This window comes from Martes martes (assembly GCF_963455335.1).
Source record: "Martes martes genome assembly, chromosome: 1".
NCBI lineage: Eukaryota > Metazoa > Chordata > Mammalia > Carnivora > Mustelidae > Martes > Martes martes.
The window spans coordinates 117028079-117047509 of NC_137888.1; the positions used below are offsets into that span (position 1 = coordinate 117028079).

At 37.3% G+C, this 19431-nt stretch overlaps 1 protein-coding gene across 5 annotated transcripts in view; it reads left to right on the forward strand.

Moving 5' to 3' along the window:
• The window catches only part of LRCH3 (leucine rich repeats and calponin homology domain containing 3), a 118893-nt gene that overhangs the window by 57030 nt on the left and 42432 nt on the right, over positions 1–19431 (forward strand). For all 5 annotated transcript variants that reach the window (XM_080796217.1, XM_080796218.1, XM_080796220.1 and 2 more), the window contains exons 6-8: positions 471–580; positions 13372–13465; positions 14432–14552. In XM_080796217.1, coding sequence (XP_080652343.1) covers positions 471–580; positions 13372–13465; positions 14432–14552 — 325 coding nt within the window. The remainder of the gene's footprint in view (positions 1–470; positions 581–13371; positions 13466–14431; positions 14553–19431) is intronic.

The following is a 19431-nucleotide window of genomic DNA, read 5'->3' on the forward strand; positions in this document are numbered from 1 at the left end:
TGTCAACAGAAATAGAATTTTAATAATTAATCATTCTGCTTTTCTCTCTTACAGAAAGTAGGATTCAAAACATAATTGTGCATGATTGTTGAATTTCTAAAAGCAGAAGTTGCCAGTGTAATCCGTGGGGTACAATGCTTTAAATCCCTGACTGTGCCTAACTAATCAGGGTGATAATTTTGTTTAGTATTCTCTCAGTGCTTATAATCATAAGTTATTTATTTTATATGTTACTGAAAATTATTCTTGACCAGAAAACAAAAAATCTGTATTTATCACTTAAACACATAGAATAACTAATAATATGTTATAATGAGAGTTTGATTTTTAATATCACTATATGTAGTTGATAGAAATGCCTGCTGTTTCTAATATATAATAAATAAAAAGCTGATTGTGATTGTTAACAGGGGACACCTACATTTCGGATGAGTAATAATTTGGTTGCATGTATATGTTACTTTTTTTAGATATGTATTAAAGGCAAAATTCACATATTTAAGTACCTGAACATACAGGCATGTAAGATTGCTCCAGATCTGCCAGATTATGATAGGAGACCCTTGGGTTTTGGCTCCTGGTGAGTATATTTTATTTTTTTTATTTAATGTAGTCCATCTTATATAGGGAATCAAACTGGACCCTTAAATCTGCCTGAATGTTTGTTTAACTAAAGGGAAATAACCTATTTTGACACTGCTTTTCTCAGAATGTTTGTATTAAGTAAACAGTCGATTACAGAGATCTGACAAAGTATAGTTCTAAGTTAGGGTTTCTCCACCTCACAACTGTTGATATTTTGGGCAAGATAACTCTGTTTTGGGAAGCTGTCCTATACATCAGAAGATGTTTATTAGTATTCCTGGCTTCTGTATCACCTTCCCAGTGTGACAAACAAAAATGACTCCAGATGTTGCCAAATATCCGCTGAGGGGTCCCTTCTTGAAAACCACTGGTCTCAGTGACTTGAATGCCACCCTTAGCTCTTTTTTAATTCTGTGTTAATTCTGTGACTTAAAACACGTCACTCAAACTTTTGGGGGTTCATTTTTTCTTTAGCGAGTGGAGAGGTTGGATTTGATGACCATTAATGTCACTTCAGGATCTTTTAGTTGATGAATCCTTCAGCTATATAACACCTGAATTACAGGGTTATCTCTTTGGCATTCCCAACCATCTGGAACAATCTTAAGCAGCAGTAAATAAATTCAAAAGGCCTTTTAACAGACAAAATAGATGTCTCAGTGAAGGTGCCATAATGCATATAGGCCTTATTCAAAAGAGAACCCCTCTGGCCTTCTCTTAGAACCTGTCACATTTTACGTAAGAGCACAGTCCTAATGAGCTGGCTTCTCAATATCCTAGTCTAAAACAGATCAACAGATTTCTATTTTTGGTAGAGTTTCTAAAAGCAGAAATATTAAAAGTACAAAAAATAATTTGAAAGGAAAAATAAAACTATAAAAAGCAGACACTTATCAAAAAATTCAAGTTAGTGGTTAACTCTGAGAGGAAGGAAGATTTAGTCTGAAAGAGGCATAAGGGGGCTTTAAAGGTATTAACGTCTCATAATGTTTTAAAAGCTATGTCTGGGGGATGCCTGGGTGGCTCAGTCGGTTGAGCGGCTGCCTTCGGCTTGGGTCGTGATCCCAGCGTCCTGGGATCAAGTCCCGCGTCGGGCTCCTTGCTCTGCGGGGAGCCTGCTTCTCCCTGTCTCTGCCTGCCACTCTGCCTGCCTGTGCTCTCTCTCTCTGACAAATAAATAAATAAAATCTTTAAAAAATAAAATAAAATAAAAGCTATGTCTGTTTTATTCATTTTTATCTATATGACATATTTCATAATTTTAACAAGATATTTAAAAGCAGTAACACTCTAAAAACAGTGCCTTGATGCCATTAGGCATATATGCAAAGAACCTTCCATATTTCAGTAATATTTTAAGTTATTGCCATGTTAGAGCACAGTACCATAATTGATGCTCATTATGTAAATGCTAAGGTATATTAGATATATCATTTCCAATAAAGGGAAATGTGCATTAAGTTTAAATTTTAAATACAGTTTAAATTTTTTTCATCAGAAATTGTTAGAATTAAATAAGTGCTTATGGTATAAAGGAGTAATTTCAAGCTATCTGAAAATACAGAACCTGATTTTTTTTTTTAAGATTTTATTTATTAGAGAGAAATGAGTGAGAAAACGAGCACAAGCTGGGGTGGGGGGGCAGGCAGAGGGAGAAGCAGACTCTCCACTGAGCAGGGAGCCCAACACAGAGCTCCATCCTAGGACTCTGGGATCATGACCTGAGCCAAAGGCAGATGCTTAACTGACTGAGCCACCCAGGTGCCCCAGAACCTGATTTCTTAAGAAAATTAAGTATTGCTCCAAAAGAACTTGACTTCTGCCCTTTGCCACAGACCATGTCTTTTTTCTTCACCACTGTATCCCTTAGTTCAACTGAGTGTTTGGCACACACAGTAGATACTCAACAAGTATTTATTAAAGGAATAAACAGTGAGTTTGGTCACACAAATGTTATTTACCTCCTAACTTTCCTCTGCTTAAAGTTATCAGAACAACTTTGTAATGACATTCTGGGGTTTTTTTGGTCTGCCTGTTAGATTGAAAAGTTTCATAGACAGTATAAAGGGTATTTAAAATACTAGTTCTAATCTGGTGGTTTAAGCATACAGTAATACAAGTTTTAGTGTACTTATACAAATACACAAGGAGAAACTAACCAATGGCATACACACCGTAAAAGATTTCTACAAGAACATCTCAGTCCTAACACTTTTAACTCTGAGAAGACTAAAAGCAGGTATGTGATGTTTAAGGTTAAGAAATAAAAGGTTTTGACAGATGGTAGGGATTAGATCTGGTATACTCTGTGCTAACTCTAGGCCTCTCTTGGAGAATGGACTTTGACAGTGGAGAGAATATGAAGGGATCCAGACCATTATATTGCCAGGAATTTTAAAATTTTCTCTATTCATTATATCCTTTTCTTTCTACAAGTCTTTTTCCTCTTACCTTGGTAAATGCTTATAATATAGAACTCTTGTCTTATTTGTTGAAAAAATTTTGTTTTTTTCTATTCAAAATTTTCATTAAATGTGTTCTAGTCCTGTGCTCTTGAAAGATATAAAGCAAATAAACATAGGGACACTTGGGTGGCTCAGTCGGTTAAGGGTCTGCCTTTGGCTCAGGTCCTGGGATTGAGTCCTGCATTGGGCTCCTTGCTCAGCATGGACCCTGCTTCTCCCTCTGCCTGCTGTTCCTTTGCTTGTACTTTCTCTCTCTCTCTCTGTGTCAAATAAATAAATAAAATCTTTAAAAAAAAATGTAGCTTTTATTTTACATCTATACTAATTGATTTTTCCCCTTGGAGTTAATCATCTTTGTTAAGAAAATGTTTTCCTCTCCTGAAATAGAGGAGTAGGAACAGAAACTGCTACTGCTGCCTTTGAGATTTGAGTGTCAGGCATTTCATGAAGACTACTGGGGACATGTATGTGAGGGTATGTCCAAAGACTAAAGAGGAAGCATTAGCCCCTATTTGGATAATGAGCTTTGATTAAGGCCAGTGGTGCTAATTGCAGAGCCTGTTTTTTTTCTGTCATTCTCTCCTTAGTCTTGAGAAGTAATTGGTCTTGGCCTAATTTTTTTTTAATATAGAAATCCTCATCACAATACTTTAAAAACATAGAACTTCTTGGGGCGCCTGGGTGGCTCAGTGGGTTGGGGCCTCTGCCTTCGACTCAGGTCATGATCTCAGAGTCCTGGGATCGAGCCCCACATCGGGCTCTCTACTCAGCGGGGAGCCTGCTTCCTCTCTCTGCCTGCCTCTCTGCCTACTTGTGATCTCTGTCTGTCAAATAAATAAATAAAATCTTAAAAAAAAAAAACAAACCATAAAAGTTCTCAAAAAAGCCTGGCAAGAGACGTGTGTATTTGCTAAGACAAAAAGAAGGCTTGAATCCTTGGAGAAATGTATCCTAAATGGAAAGTCTAAATAGCATAAACATGTTGTGTCTCTCCAAAGGAATTAGTAATTATAGATCTGATGTCTTCCAGTCCCTATAGTAATCCCTCACCGTGCTTACTAGATTAATCTGTATTCTGTATTTCCCATTTTTTGGAGTTATGTTATATTATTTATAATTGTTTCAGAATGTCCTAGATAATATTTTTATATATAATATAAATAAAACATTTCCTTCAACTCCTCATGCAGTGGTGAATGGGATATTGTACCTTCATGTCTTTTTTACTGAGATACGGTTCATGAAATTGCATTGTACTTAGCAGTATCTTTATTCAAAATGCCACCATGGGGTGAGAATGTCTGTACTATTGGGCAGTTCAGTTAACCTCTCTGGACTTCAGTTTCTTCAACATGATCTTTATTTACCCCGGTTATACCCTAACAGTAGTTCTAGGATTGAATGACCTGTTTCTGAAAATGCTTGGCTGGCCATAAAGTCCTATGTAAATATTAGGCATTATAGTTTCTAGCTATCTGTGGTGATCTAGAACCAGTTTAGTCCCAAGAGTCCTGTCTTGGCTAAAGAGGATTTTTCTTAATCCTGTAGCTCTTCAGGTGTTCAGTGCAAATTAGGTGGTACTTTCTTTCATTCCTTACATGTAACTTTCTAATTACTTTTGCATAATAAATAAGCTACAACCAGTCTTCCTTAAGTTATTTTATAAAGGTCACAAATGTTTTATTTATTTCTAGATATAAATGTTTCCAACTCCTATAGCAAGTTGCACTGTTGTGATAACTTTTAAGTTTTACACGGTGGCACATGTATTTTTTCAGTAGTCATCTGTAGTGACCTATGCTTTTTTGCTGACCAGCTATATATTACAGACTAAATATATTGATGTATGGTAGTGTGTCAGTGAACCAAATCTGAGGAAAGACTAAGCCACTAGTAAGAAAAGTCCTGCTTCTGCAATCTGAGTAACAGAATTAATTCTCTCCAGCAAGCTCAAGCTTGTGAAAGCAGTGATCATCCTTTATTCATATTTGTATTCTTAGCATCTAGAATACTGTGTGACATTCGGTAAATGTTTGGTGAACTAAACCCAGATAAAGCAGGTATAGTGACTTGTTGTAACTGCAAATGCTCTCTTTAGGGTACATTTTTCATAGAAACAATAATAATGAGTTTTATTTAGTCCTTCATAATAGTATTTGTGGAAATCCGTAGCCTGTATTTTCTCAGTCTTTATAGCAAATCTGTGAGGTAGGTGTTATTAATCTTTTTTTTTTTCTTTAACTTACGAGGAAACAAGTTGAGAGACGTTAAGCAAGTTAATTGAAGTCACAAAGCTAGTAAATGATGGTGCCATGTCATCAGTCCAGATCTGTTAAACTATGAAAATAGCCATGTTTTATGCTCCTCACTGCACTCTACTGACTGACTCGCAGTTCAAGTTCCTGCTACAGAAAAGGCACTTACACATCTGAGTCCATGTTATGCTAGGTAGTTTATTAAGGAGTTTAGACTTTCAGATAGGGCATAGCTAGAGCCTGGCTGGCAGAACTCTGCCAGGCCTCCTGAAGGCCATATTTATTCATTGGGTGACCATCTGTCCTGATTTGCTTGTGGCTAAGGGTTTTTCTGGGACACAGGACTTGAAGTTCTAAAACCAAGAAAATCCTGAGCAAACCCAGGAGTTTGTAAATATCCCATTTTAATATTACAAACCAGGGGTTTGTAATATCCCATTTTAATCTTATCAGTTTAAACTCTGAATGAGAGTATGTGGGGAAGCTAAAGGTAACAGATAAAGGAGATAAATGAAATGATAGCTAATGCAGAGATTCTATTAATTCTGTTTATGTTACCCACTTGAAAAATACTACAGTAAATTTAGGCTTATCTCAGTCGGCCACTTGATAGAATAATCGTTATATAGAACAGTGTCCTCTAGAAATTGGAAAATCTTTACTTGGAAAAAATGCATAATATTTTAAAATACTTTTCAGTAAATCTTGAAATATACATACATCTTTTTGCAGCTGCAGAATTTTTTAAGTGTGGCTTAATGTATAATTTCATTAGAAAGCTTTTAAAATTGGGTACCTCGGCCTGACTTTGCTGTGATAAAACATAAATAGTACCTATGTGTAAGATCTGGACTCTAAACTAAGCATAAAAGCAGACCTATCACATAGACGCTATAAATTTTACTTCACTACTAACAATTAGGAAATATAGATGAAGGGCAAATGGATATTCATTGTATTGCTCTCCTAACTCTTGTATAGATACGAATTTTTCCAAAGTAAAAAGTTGGGAGAAATTAACTACTTTCTTTTAGAAAAGTAAATTTTTGTTTGTTTTTAAGTAATCTCTACATCCAACATGGGGCTCAGACTCATGACCCTGAGATCAAGAGTCACATGTTCTTCCAACTGAGCCATCCAGACACTGCTAGAAAAGTAATTTTAGAATTCTGCTAAGAGACTTTCTTTTGCTAAATTATCTCAATGGGGGAGGGTGGGAAAATGAGGAAGATAGCCAGAAGGTTCCTGTATTTTTGGATCTTCATAATCAGAGCATATTTAGTACATTGGACAAATAGATGTATATATTAATTACTACATTCAAAGTAAAATCTTTATCCATAAAGTGATAAGTTACAAAGACTGTCTTTTGTTCACATAGGGTTTTTATTTGTTTTGTTTTGTTTTTAGTTGACATAAAGCTTTCATTTATATAAAGGCATGTGAGTAGAAATGGTTAACCTCCTTTTACAAAAATTAAAGTTACGTGCATGAACTATGTAAGAATATACGGAATACAAAATTCAGTACTAGAAGAACATAATTTTAAATTTGTACTTTTGAAAGTTGCTTTTCAACCCCATGCCTATAAAATAAAATGCTAATAGACCATTTTTTAAAAATAAGCCTTGTCGTGTTTTACATTTCTAATTCATCTAACTTTTAAAAGTATGTTTAAGAATAAGCAAAAACTACAGCTATGAAACTTTTCAAAGAAAGTGTAAAAGAATATCATTGTGACATGGGATAGGCAGCGATTTCTGAGGATACAGAAAGCAATAACCATTAAAAAAAAAAGCATGATAAATTAGAGTTCAGCAAAATGAAAAGCATATTCTCTTGAAAAGAAAATACTAAAAAAATGAATACACAAACCACAGACTGGGAGAAAATTTTGCAATATATGTATATGACACATGCATATGACTGAGGACTTGTAGCCAAACTATAAAGGGTATCTGCAACTTAATGCTAAAAAGACAACCCAATTAAAAATTGGACAAAAGACTTGATTAAATGTTTAACAAACATACACAAATGACTAGTAAGCACCCAGAAAAGTGCTCAGTATCATTAATCATCATGGAAATGTAAATTAAGGCACAAGACTTTATTACACTCCTACTAGAATGACTAAAAACTGACAACACCAGATGTTTAGTGGGGATATGGAGCAATGAGTTCTCTCATACACTGCTTGCAAAATTGTAAAATGGGACATCCCCTTTGACAAAAGAATTTGGAAGGTTTTTATTTTTTATTTTCTTTTAATAAACATATAATGTGTTTTTATCCCCAGGGGTACAGGTCTGTGAATCGCCAGGTTTACACATTTCACAGCACTCATCATAGCACATACCCTCCCCAGTGTCCATTTCCCCACCACCCTCTCCCGTTCCCCCTTCCCCCAGCAACCCTCAGTCTGTTTTGTGAGATTGAGTCTTTTATGGTTTGTCTCCCTCCCAATCCCATCTTTTCATTTTTTCTTTTCCTAGCTCCCCCCAACCCCCCCGCATTGCATCTCCACTTCCTCATATCAAAGAGATCATATGATACTTGTCTTTCTCCGATTGACTTATTTCACTAAGCATGATACCCTCTAGTTCCATCCATGTCGTCGCAAATGACAAGATTTCATTTCTTTTGATGGCTGCATAATATTCCATTGTGTATATATACCACATCTTCTTTATCCATTCATCTGTTGATGGACACCTAGGCTCTTTCCACAGTTTGGCTATTGTGGACATTGCTGCTATAAACATTCGGGTGCACGTGCCCCTTCGGAGCACCACGTTTGTATCTTTAGGATATATACCCAGTAGTGCAATCGCTGGGTCATAGGGTAGCTCTATTTTCAGCTTTTTGAGGAACCTCCACACTGTTTTCCAGAGTGGTTGCACCAGCTTGCATTCCCACCAGCAGTGTAGGAGGGTTCCCCTCTCTCCGCATCCTCGCCAGCATCTGTCATTTCTTGACTTGTTAATTTTAGCCATTCTGACTGGTGTGAGGTGGTATCTCATTGTGGTTTTGATTTGTATTTCCCTGATGCCGAGTGATGTGGAGCATTTTTTCATGTGTCTGTTGGCCATCTGGATGTCTTCTTTGCAGAAATGTCTGTTCATGTCCTCTGCCCATTTCTTGACTGGATTATTTGTTCTTTGGGTATTGAGTTTGATAAGCTCTTTATAGATTTTGGATACTAGCCCTTTATCTGATATGTCGTTTGCAAATATCTTCTCCCATTCTGTCAGTTGTCTTTTGGTTTTGTTCACTGTTTCCTTGGCTGTGCAAAAGTTTCTGATCTTGATGAAATCCCAATAGTTCATTTTTGCCCTTGCTTCTGTTGCCTTTGGCGATGTTCCTAGGAAGAAGTTGCTGCGGCTGAGGTCGAAGAGGTTGCTGCCTGCATTGTCCTCAAGGATTTTGATAGATTCCTTTCTCACATTGAGGTCCTTCATCCATTTTGAGTCTATTTTCGTGTGTGGTGTAAGGAAGTAGTCCAATTTCATGTTTCTGCATGTGGCTGTCCAATTTTCCCAGCACCATTTGTTGAAGAGGCTGTCTTTTTTCCATTGGATATTCTTTCCTGCTTTGTCGAAGATTAGTTGACCATAGAGTTGAGGGTCTATTTCTGGGCTCTCTGTTCTGTTCCATTGATCTATATGTCTGTTTTTGTGCCAGTACCATACTGTCTTGATGATGACAGCTTTGTAATAGAGCTTGAAGTCTGGAATTGTGATGCCACCGACTTTGGCTTTCTTTTTCAATATTCCTTTGGCTATTCGAGGTCTTTTCTGGTTCCATATAAATTTTAGGATTATTTGTTCTATTTCTTTAAAAAAAGTGGATGGGATTTTGATAGGGATTGCATTAAATGTGTAGATTGCTTTAGGTAGAATAGACATTTTCACAGTATTTGTTCTTCCAGTCCATGAGCATGGAATATTTTTCCATTTCTTTGTGTCTTCCTCAATTTCTTTCATGAGTACTTTAGAGTTTTCTGAGTATAGATTCTTTGCCTCTTTGGTTAGGTTTATTCCTAGGTATCTTATGGTTTTGGGTGCGATTGTAAATGGGACTGACTCCTCAATTTCTCTTTCTTCTGTCTTGTTAGTGTAAAGAAATGCGACTGATTTCTGTGCATTGACTTTATATCCTGACACTTTCCTGAATTCTTGTATAAGTTCTAGCAGTTTTGGAGTGGAGCCTTTTGGGTTTTCCACATACAGTATCATATCATCTGCAAAGAGTGATAGTTTGACTTCTTCTTTGCCAATTTGGATGCCTTTAATTTCTTTTTGTTGTCTGATTGCTGAGGCTAGGACTTCTGGTACTATGTTGAACAGTAGTGGTGATAACGGACATCCCTGCCGTGTTCCTGACCTTAGCGGAAAAGCTTTCAGTTTTTCTCCATTGAGAATGATATTTGCAGTGCGTTTTTCATAGATGGCTTTGATAATATTGAGGTATGTGCCTTCTGTCCCTACACTTTGAAGAGTTTTAATCAGAAAGGGATGCTGCACTTTGTCAAATGCTTTTTCGGCATCTATTGAGAGTATCATATGGTTCTTACTCTTTCTTTTATTAATGTATTGTATCACAGTGATGGATTTGCAGATGTTGAACCAACCTTGCAGCCCTGGAATAAATCCCACTTGGTCGTGGTGAATAATCCTTTTAATGTACTGTTGGATCCTATTGGCCAGTATTTTGGTGAGAATTTTCGCATCTGTGTTCATCAATGGATATTGGTCTGTAATTCTCTTTTTTGGTGGGATCCTTGTCTGGTTTTGGGATCAAGGTGATGCTGGCCTCATAGAATGAGTTTGGAAGTTTTCCTTCCATTTCTATTTTTTGGAACAGTTTCAGGAGAATAGGAATTAATTCTTCTTTAAATGTTTGGTAGAATTCCCCTGGGAAGCCGTCTGGTCCTGGACTTTTGTTTGTTTGGAGATTTTTGATGACTGTTTCAATCTCCTTACTGGTTATGGGTCTGTTCAGGTTATCTATTTCTTCCTGGTTCAGTTGTGGTAGTTTATATGTCTCTAGAAATGTATCCATTTCTTCCAGATTGTCAAATTTGTTGGCGTAGAGTTGCTCGTAGTATGTTCTTATAATTGTTTGTATTTCTTTGGTGTTGGTTGTGATCTCTCCTCTTTCATTCATGATTTTATTTATTTGGGTCCTTTCTCTTTTCTTTTTGATAAGCCTGGCCAGGGGTTTGTCAATCTTATTAATTCTTTCAAAGAACCAGCTCCTAGTTTTGTTTTGTTCTATTGTTTTTTTAGTTTCTATTTCATTGATTTCTGCTCTGATCTTTATGATTTCTCTTCTCCTGCTGGGTTTAGGCTTTCTTTGTTGTTCTCTCTCCAGCTCCTTTAGGTGTAGGGTTAGGTTGTGTATTTGAGACCTTACTTGTTTCTTGAGAAAGGCTTGCACCGCTATCTATTTTCCTCTCAGGACTGCCTTTGTTGTGTCCCACAGATTTTGAACCGTTGTGTTTTCATTATCATTTGTTTCCATGAATTTTTTCAATTCTTCTTTAATTTCCTGGTTGACCCATTTATTTTTTAGAAGGATGCTGTTTAGTCTCCATGTATTTGCGTTCTTTCCAAATTTCCTCTTGTGATTGAGTTCTAGCTTCAGAGCATTGTGGTCTGAAAATATGCAGGGAATGATCTCAATCTTTTGGTACCGATTGAGACCTGATTTATGACCCAGGATGTGGTCTATTCTGGAGAATGTTCCATGTGCACTAGAGAAGAATGTATATTCTGTTGCTTTGGGATGGAATGTTCTGAATAGATCTGTGATGTCCATCTGGTCCAGTGTGTCATTTAAGGCCTTTATTTCCTTGTTGATCTTTTGCTTAGATGATCTGTCCATTTCAGTGAGGGGAGTGTTAAAGTCCCCTGCTATTATTGTATTACTGTCGATGTATTTCTTTGATTTTGTTATTAATTGGTTTATATAGTTGGCTGCTCCCATGTTAGGGGCATAGATATTTAAGATTGTTAGGTCTTCTTGTTGGACAGACCCTTTGAGTATGATATAGTGTCCTGAATTTGGAAGGTTTTTAAACAGCTTTATTGAGATATAATGTACAGATCATAACATTGATCTATTTTAAGTGTGCAGTTCAGTGAATTTTGGTAAATGATGCAGTTGAGACTACCAACACAATCAAGACAGATAGCATTTCCATCACCTCTGGGCCCCTTTACGGTAGATGAATCCTTTCCCCTTCACTCAGCCCCAGGCAGCTACTGATCTGCTCTCAGTACAGTTTTACTTTTTCTAGAGTTTCATATAAATGAAATCAAGCATTATGTGGTGTTTTGTGGCTGGTTTTTTAGCAGACTATTTTTGAGATTACTGGTGTATTTAGAAATGGGCAAAAGAATGGACCTTTCACAAAAAGAAGAAAAATGAGTGGTCAACACCCACACAACATGAGACTCAGTATCATCAGTCATCAGAAAAATACTAATTAAAACAACAGTGAGTTACCACTTTTCACTCACCAGAAGAGCTGAGATGAAAGACTGACAACACAAGTGTTGGCAGCTGGAACTCAGATGCATTGCTGGTGTGAATGCAAAATGGTACAGCTACTTTCAAAAACAGATTGGGAGGTTTTTTTGGTTTTTGTTTTTAAATTAAGCCGACACTTAAATAATTTATCCATTCTACTTGAAGGTATTAAAACCATCAAGAATTTCACTAACAAAGTGCTGAACAAAAAAAGCCAGATTAGAAAAAAATTACATATGATTCTATTTTTTGAGTTCCACAATAAGCAAAACTAATTGTATTACTTTTTCATTGCTGCCATAACAAATTACCACAAACTTAGATTTTTAAACACAAATTTACTATCTTATGGTTTTGTTAGGTCACAAGTCTAAGTCTTGGTCTCATTGGGCTAAAATCAAGATGCTGGCAGAGCTTTGTTCTTTTCTGTAGGCTCTGAGTAGGATACATTTCCTTGCATTTTTCAACTACTAGAGAGAAGCTGTCCACATTCCTTGTCTTTTAACCAAAAGTCATCTTCAAGCCATCATTTTCCTCTTCCACTTTTAAGGACCCCTTTGATCACATTGTGTCCATTCAGATAATTTACAATAATTGCCATATTTTAAGATCACTGACTAGCAGTCTTATTTTTACTTTCAACCTTAGTTCCCCTTTGCCATGTAAAGAAACATATTTATAGGTTCCAGGGGTTAGATCTTAGACATGTTTGGGGATTGTTATTTTGCCTTTCATACTAATTTAATGTGAAAAAATCAGAAGAGTGGTTATCTCTTAAGTGCGCACTATAGCATGATGAGGGGAACTGACTGTGGAAAGGGATGTGTGGAGATTTTCAGGCAAAGTAGAAATGTCCTACATCATGAGAGAAGTGTGTATTACAAAGATGAATTCATTTATCAAGTATATAGCTAAGGTGTATACATTTCAGTGTAGATGAATTTTACCTTTAAAAAGCACTATTGAGGGGTGCCCGCATGGTTCAGTCAGTTAAGTGTCTGACTCTTGATTTCAGCTCAGGTCACAATCTCAGGGTCATGAGATTGAGCCTTGTGTTGGGTTCCATGCTGGGTGTGGAGTCTGCTTAAAATTCTCCCTCCCTCCCTCTGCCCTTCCCCACTCATTCTCTCTCTCTTTAAAAAAAAAAAAAGGAATTGAGGGGTGGTCACTTGGTTAAGTGTCCGACTCTTGATTTCAGCTCAGGTCTCTGTCTCAGGGCAGTGAGCTCAAGCCCAGCACTGGGGGGCATGATAAATGGGTTAGAAGCATAGATGAAACAAGAATGGCACTGTTGACATTTTTGAAAACTGAATGAATGCTGTTATATTAGTATACTGGTATACATTATACTGTTTATTTTAGTTTGGAATTTTTAATATTAAAAAGTCAAAAGAATGCACATTTAATTCTAAATGAATTAAATCAATAAATGCCATGATGTTTATTAGTAAAATTGCATTTAATTTATTTTAAATGTTAATTTTAAAACCTCAAACTACCCAGTAACAACTAGAGTCTCTCTTTGGCAGCCATGAAGAACTGTACTCAGGTCGCCCTTATGGAGCCCTTGATTCAGGTTTCAATAGTGTGGACAGTGGTGATAAGAGATGGTCAGGGAATGAAGTAAGTTGTTTCTTTTATTCTGCATGTTGTAACACCTGATTAAGAGACAATAAAATGATGAAAATGAAAAGTATCTTAATTGGATTCAATTTCTCATTACATAAAATATGGAAAAGCCAAGGAAGATGTAAAACCACAGAGTACTGCCATCCAGAAATGATGCTCTGTTTCTTTGCCATCTTTTAACCACGCATTTTACATGTTTGTTAACTTATTGTCTTGTATAAATAGTTTAATATCCTAGAAAGCCAAATGGGAACTGAGGCAATTATAACTGAAGCCTAAAGTTTGCAGGGCTGGGTGACCTTGAGCAGAGGTTGCAGAAGGCGTGCTGCAAGGTGACAAGATAGGACTATAGGCTGATGGGTAATAAGACAGAAACCTTAGTGAAGACTATTAACATGCTCAAGATAAATAATTGTCCTAATTAATTATATCTTTTTTCTCTTGTGTTTAGTTATTTTTATGCTTTCTATCTTTTTTTGCTCTCAGTTGGGTTGAATGATGAAATAAGCTTTTATTAGCAAGACTGATAACCTCCCATTTGTAGCATTATTTCATTCATTCCAAAGCAAATGAACTTCAGACCACAGCCCATTTGTAATTTGGAATTGCTTGTGTATGTACCAGGAGGTGTGTACATAATCGTATCTGTATCCATGCAGATACATATATGTAGATAGTTTAAATTCATGTTTATTGGTAAAGTGTTGTATAACTCTCCATCGCTTTTTTTAAATTACGTAAAATAAATATACATAACATAAAATATACCATTTTATTCTTAAGTGTACATATCAGTGACATTAAGTACACTCACATTGTTGAGACACTGTTAACTACTATTCATTTCCAGGAGTTTTTGCTATTTCTTCTTAAGTATAAATTTATGTCCATGCTTTCAGTACTGTGTTGTCTAAAGTTTGAAATGATGTTTTTAAACAGTACCACTTTTTTTTTTTTAAGCCTACAGATGAATTTTCAGATCTGCCTCTTCGAGTAGCAGAAATAACTAAGGAACAAAGACTGCGAAGAGAAAGCCAGTACCAGGAGACTCGGAGCAGTTTAGTTGTAACAAATGGTGGAGGTGAGTGGAACTCCCGACTACAGCCAGTCTTTTTTTATTTAAAAAAAAAAAAATTTTTTTTTTTTAAATTTATTTATTTGTTAGAGAGAGAGTGAGCGAGCACAGGCAAACAGAGTGGTAGGCAGAGGCAGAGGGAGAAGCTGGCTCCCCGCGGAGCAAGGAGCCCGATGTGGGACTCGATCCCAGGACGCTGGGATCGTGACTTGAGCCGAAGGCAACTGCTTAACCAACTGAGCCACCCAGACGTCCCCCCGACCACAGCCAGTCTTTACAGTCACTGGCGTTTTTAAGTGGTCATTTTCACATTCGTTGCTTTTGTTTGTATATCTGTAGCTTCTCCAGCTCTTATTTAATTTTATTTATTTATTTGAGAGAGAGCATGAGCAGGAGGAGGAGCTGAGGGAGGAGAAGCAGATTCCCCACTGAGAAGGGAGCCCAACGTGGGGCTCAATCCCAAGACCCCAAGATCATGACGTGAGCTGAAAGCAGGCGCTTAAGTGACTGAGCCACCCAGGCGCCCCTCCAGCTCTTCTTTTAAAGACTTCCTCATATGATTGGAAAAAAGTTGTTTTCCATTGGGATTAAATTTTAATTTCTCTAAGTTTTCAGGCTTGCAGTTAAAATACAGTATTTCTTGCACCTGGGTGGCTCAGTCGGTTAAGCCTTTGCCTTTAGCTCAGGTCATGATCTCAGGGTCCTGGGATCAAGCCCCATATCGGGCTCTCTCCTTGTCAGGGAGCCTGCTTCCCCCTCTCTCTGCCTGCCTCTATGCCAATTTATGATTTCTCTCTCTGTCAAATAAATAAACAAAATCTTAAAAAAAAAAATACAGTGTTTCTCACTTATTTTTATTTTGGAAGGAAACTTCATTAAAGACTGTTTACCTGGAATAGATCTTTGTTAATCTTGATTTCATCATGATTCTCTTAAAGTACTATTCTCCCTTTTTTTTTTTTTTAAGATTTTATTTATTTATTTGACAGATCACAAGTAGGCAGAGAGGCACGCAGAGAGAGAGGGGGAAGCAGGCTCCCCGCTGAGCAGAGAGCCTGATGTGGGGCTTGATCCCAGGACCCTGGGATCATGACCTGAGCTGAAGGCAGAGGCTTAACCCACTGAGCCACCCAGGCACCCCACTATTCTCCCTTTTTAAGATTCTCCCTTTGGTCATTATTTGACCACTTCCAGGAATTCAGTGCATTTCTTAACATTCACCTTTTCATTCATCTTGGATTGTATTCTTCAACAGCATCTGAATCCAAGTTTTATTTATTTTGATATTTAAAATCGTGTAATTTAGGGACATCTGGGTGGCTCAGTCATTAAGTGTCTGCCTTTGGCTCAGGTCATGATCCCAGGGTCCTGGGATTGAGCCCCACATTGGGCTCCCTGCTCAGGGGGACCCCTGCTTCTCCCTCTCCCTCTCCCCTGGCTTGTGTTCTCCTCTCGCTCTCTCTCTGTCAGATAAATAAATAAAATCTTTAAAAAATAAAAAAAATGAATAAAAATGTGTAATTTAAATTAAAAAATTCTTTTTTTAAAAAGAATTTTTATTTATTTATCTGACAGAGAGAGATCACAAGTAGGCAGAGCAGCAGGCAGAGAAAGAGGAGGAAGCAGGCTCCCTGCCAAGCAGAGAGCGCATTTCGGGGCTCGAGATCATGGCCTGAGCCGAAGGCAAGGCTTAACCCACTGAACCACCCTGTACTCATCACAAGTGCATTCCTTTAACTCCCATCACCTATTTAACCCATCCCCCATCCAACTTCCCCTCTGGTAACCATCACTTTATTCTCTGTAGTTAAGTCTTTTTCTTGGGCTGCCTGGGTGCCTCAGTGGGTTAAGCATCTGCCTTCAGCTCGGGTCATGATCTTGGGGTCCTGAAATTGAGTCCCACATCAGGCTCTCTGCTCAGCAGAGAGACACACACACACACACACACACACACACACCCCACATCTTCTTTATCCATTCATCTGTTGATGGACACCTGGCTGCTTCCATAATGTGGCCATTGTAAACAATGCTGCTATAAACATGGGGTGCATGTGTCCCTTTGACTTAATGTTTTTGTACTCTTTGGGTAAATACCTAGTAGTGGGGTTGCAGAATCATAAGGTAGTTCTATTTTTAACTTTTTGAGGAACCACCATACTGTTTTCCGCAGTGACTATACCAGTTTGCATTCCAACCAGTCGTGCATGAGAGTTCCTTTTCTCCACATCCTTGCCAACACCTGTTGTTTCTTGTGTTGTTGATTTTAGCCATTCTGATCGGTGTGAGGTGCTATCTCATTGTAGTTTTGATATGCATTTCCCTGATGATGAGCGTTTTTCATGTGTCTCTTGGCCACCTGGATGTCTTCTTAAGAGCTTTCATCCTTGAATGATGATTTCAATTAAGTGACTTGCTCTCTTTTTTTTCCTTACCATTTTATATTCTGTACTCCTGTTACTTACCATTCCATTCACATTTTAGTGGTTTTCTTTTTAATCTTGCTTTCATATGAGATATCTTTCCCCTGAGTTTCAGACTTAAAATACTTTTGTTCTGATCTGTGCTGTCTAGTATGGTAGCCACTAGCAACATGTGGTTATTGAGCATTGGACATGAAGCCTTTCTAACTTTTTCTTTTTTTTTTTTTTTAACTTTTCTTTATTGAACTAATCTTCACACCTGACCTGGGGCTTGAACTCACAACCCTGAGATCAAGAGTTGCTTGTTCTTCTTACTGAGCCAGCCAGGCGCCCCTGAAATGAGGCCTTTCTTTTCTTTCTTTCTTTTTTTTTTTTTAAGATTTTATTTATTTGACAGAGAGAGATCACAAGTAGGCAGGCAGAGAGAGAGGGAGAAGCAGACTCCCCCCGAGCAGGGAGCCCGATGCGGGGCTCGATCCCAGGACCCTGAGATCATGACCTCAGCCGAAAGCAGATGCTTAACCCACTGAGCCACCCAGGTGCCCCAAATGAGGCCTTTCTAAATTGAGATGTACTATAACTGTAAAATACACATTGAGTTTTGAAGAATTTACATGCGGGGGGGAAAAAAGAATGTAAAATATCAGTAATACTTTATATTACTTATATGCTATGATGACACTATTTTAGATATATTAGACAAAGTAAAATCTATTATTAAAATTAGTGTCACATTTTCTTTTGACTTTTTTTAATGTGGCTACTAGATAATTTTTATTACTTACATGGTTCACTTTTATGGCTTGTGTTCTGTTTCTCTTAGACTATACTGATCTAGATAGTATGTAAAGATGATGTTGCTTTCTTGAGAAGTAGTCATAAAATGAACCATTAATTATTTAGTCACACAAATTGTAGCTCATTGAAAAAGATGGATTTATGTACCTGGTTTCTAATGTGGATATAGATTTATAACCTTTGCATCCTTTTACCTGTTATTATTAACTCTGGTAACTCAAAATTCATTTTTATATTAATGGCCAATATGGAATTTTTTAGAAATAAGTGAATCTGAGGGGCCTGGGTGCCTTAGATGGTTAGGTGTCCGACTCTTGATTTCAGTTGAGGTCATGATCTCAGGGTTCTGAGATTGAGCCTCATTTGGTCTCTATTCTCAACACGGAATCTGCTTGAGAGTCTCTCTTTCTCCTTTTCCCTCTGCTCCTCCCCCTGCTCTTTCTCTCTCTCTCAAATAAATAAAAGCTTGTTTCAAAGAGGAAAGATATAATTGAATCTGAAAACAGAAAAATGAACTTCTCTGAGTTCTTTATTCCCAGCAACTGTCACTTATAGGTAGTCTGTAGAACGTCATACAATAGTCTCTGGAGAAACCTTAGAAAGCTTAGTTGCAAGGTTTTTCCCCCTACTATGCCATTTTAGCCAGCTTTTAAATATAGTTACTCTTGGGAGCTCCTGACTGGCTCAGTTGATGGAGCATGCAACTCTTGATCTTAGGGTTGTGTGTTTGAGCCCCAGGTTGAATATGGAGATTGCTTAAAATTAAAATCTTAAAAAAGAAAAAAGTTACTTTTTAAATGTAAAATAATAGGGCACTCCCAAACATATTAGAATAATGATATGGCTATATCTTACTCATAGGCCTTTTACCGCAAAGCATTTAGAGAAGCAAAAATTCTCAAATGATTCCCTCTGTCCCCAAACTGCTACAAAATATCAACACTGCTGACCTCTAGAAAATAAATTTTTAAATAAGAAAATCATTGTTCTAAATATGGACAACAGTTACAGGAAGAGAAAAAGTCGTCAACAGCTGTTTCTTATTTCTGAGTCCACTTTCCTCCTGTCCTTTCTCTTTCATTTTGACTTGACTGTGTTAGGTTTTCTGCCTCCCAGTTCCTTGAAGGGTAAGATTAAGCCCTTAAACTAAAATGGGTGGGGGGTAGGGGGCAATCTAAAAGAATATGTACCCCCCCAATGTTTAAAAATTATTCATCCTCTCTTTGTCTCACAAACTCAAACTGTCTGGTTTAAAATAGTAAAGAGCTATCCAAAGAAAAAAGAAATATTAGAAGTCTATAATTCCATAATTACTATCAATTATTGCATTCTTTAGTGAATTAGGACTAAGATTTTTCTAGAACTTATTTTTGTGAGTGGCCAGGGACTTAAAAATAAAGGCTTACCGGGGCGCCTGGGTGGCTCAGTGGGTTAAAGCCTCTGCCTTCAGCTCAGGTCATGATCCCAGGGTCCTGGGATGGAGCCCCGCATCAGGCTCTCTGCTCAGTGGAGCCTGCTTCTCTCTCTCTCTGCCTGCCTCTCCGCCTACTTATGATCTCTCTCTCTCTGTGAAATAAATAAATAAAATCTTTAAAAAAAAAAAAAAAGAAAAAAGAAAGGCTTACCTAATTTACACTTCTCACTCCTCCCACTTTCAGAATAGA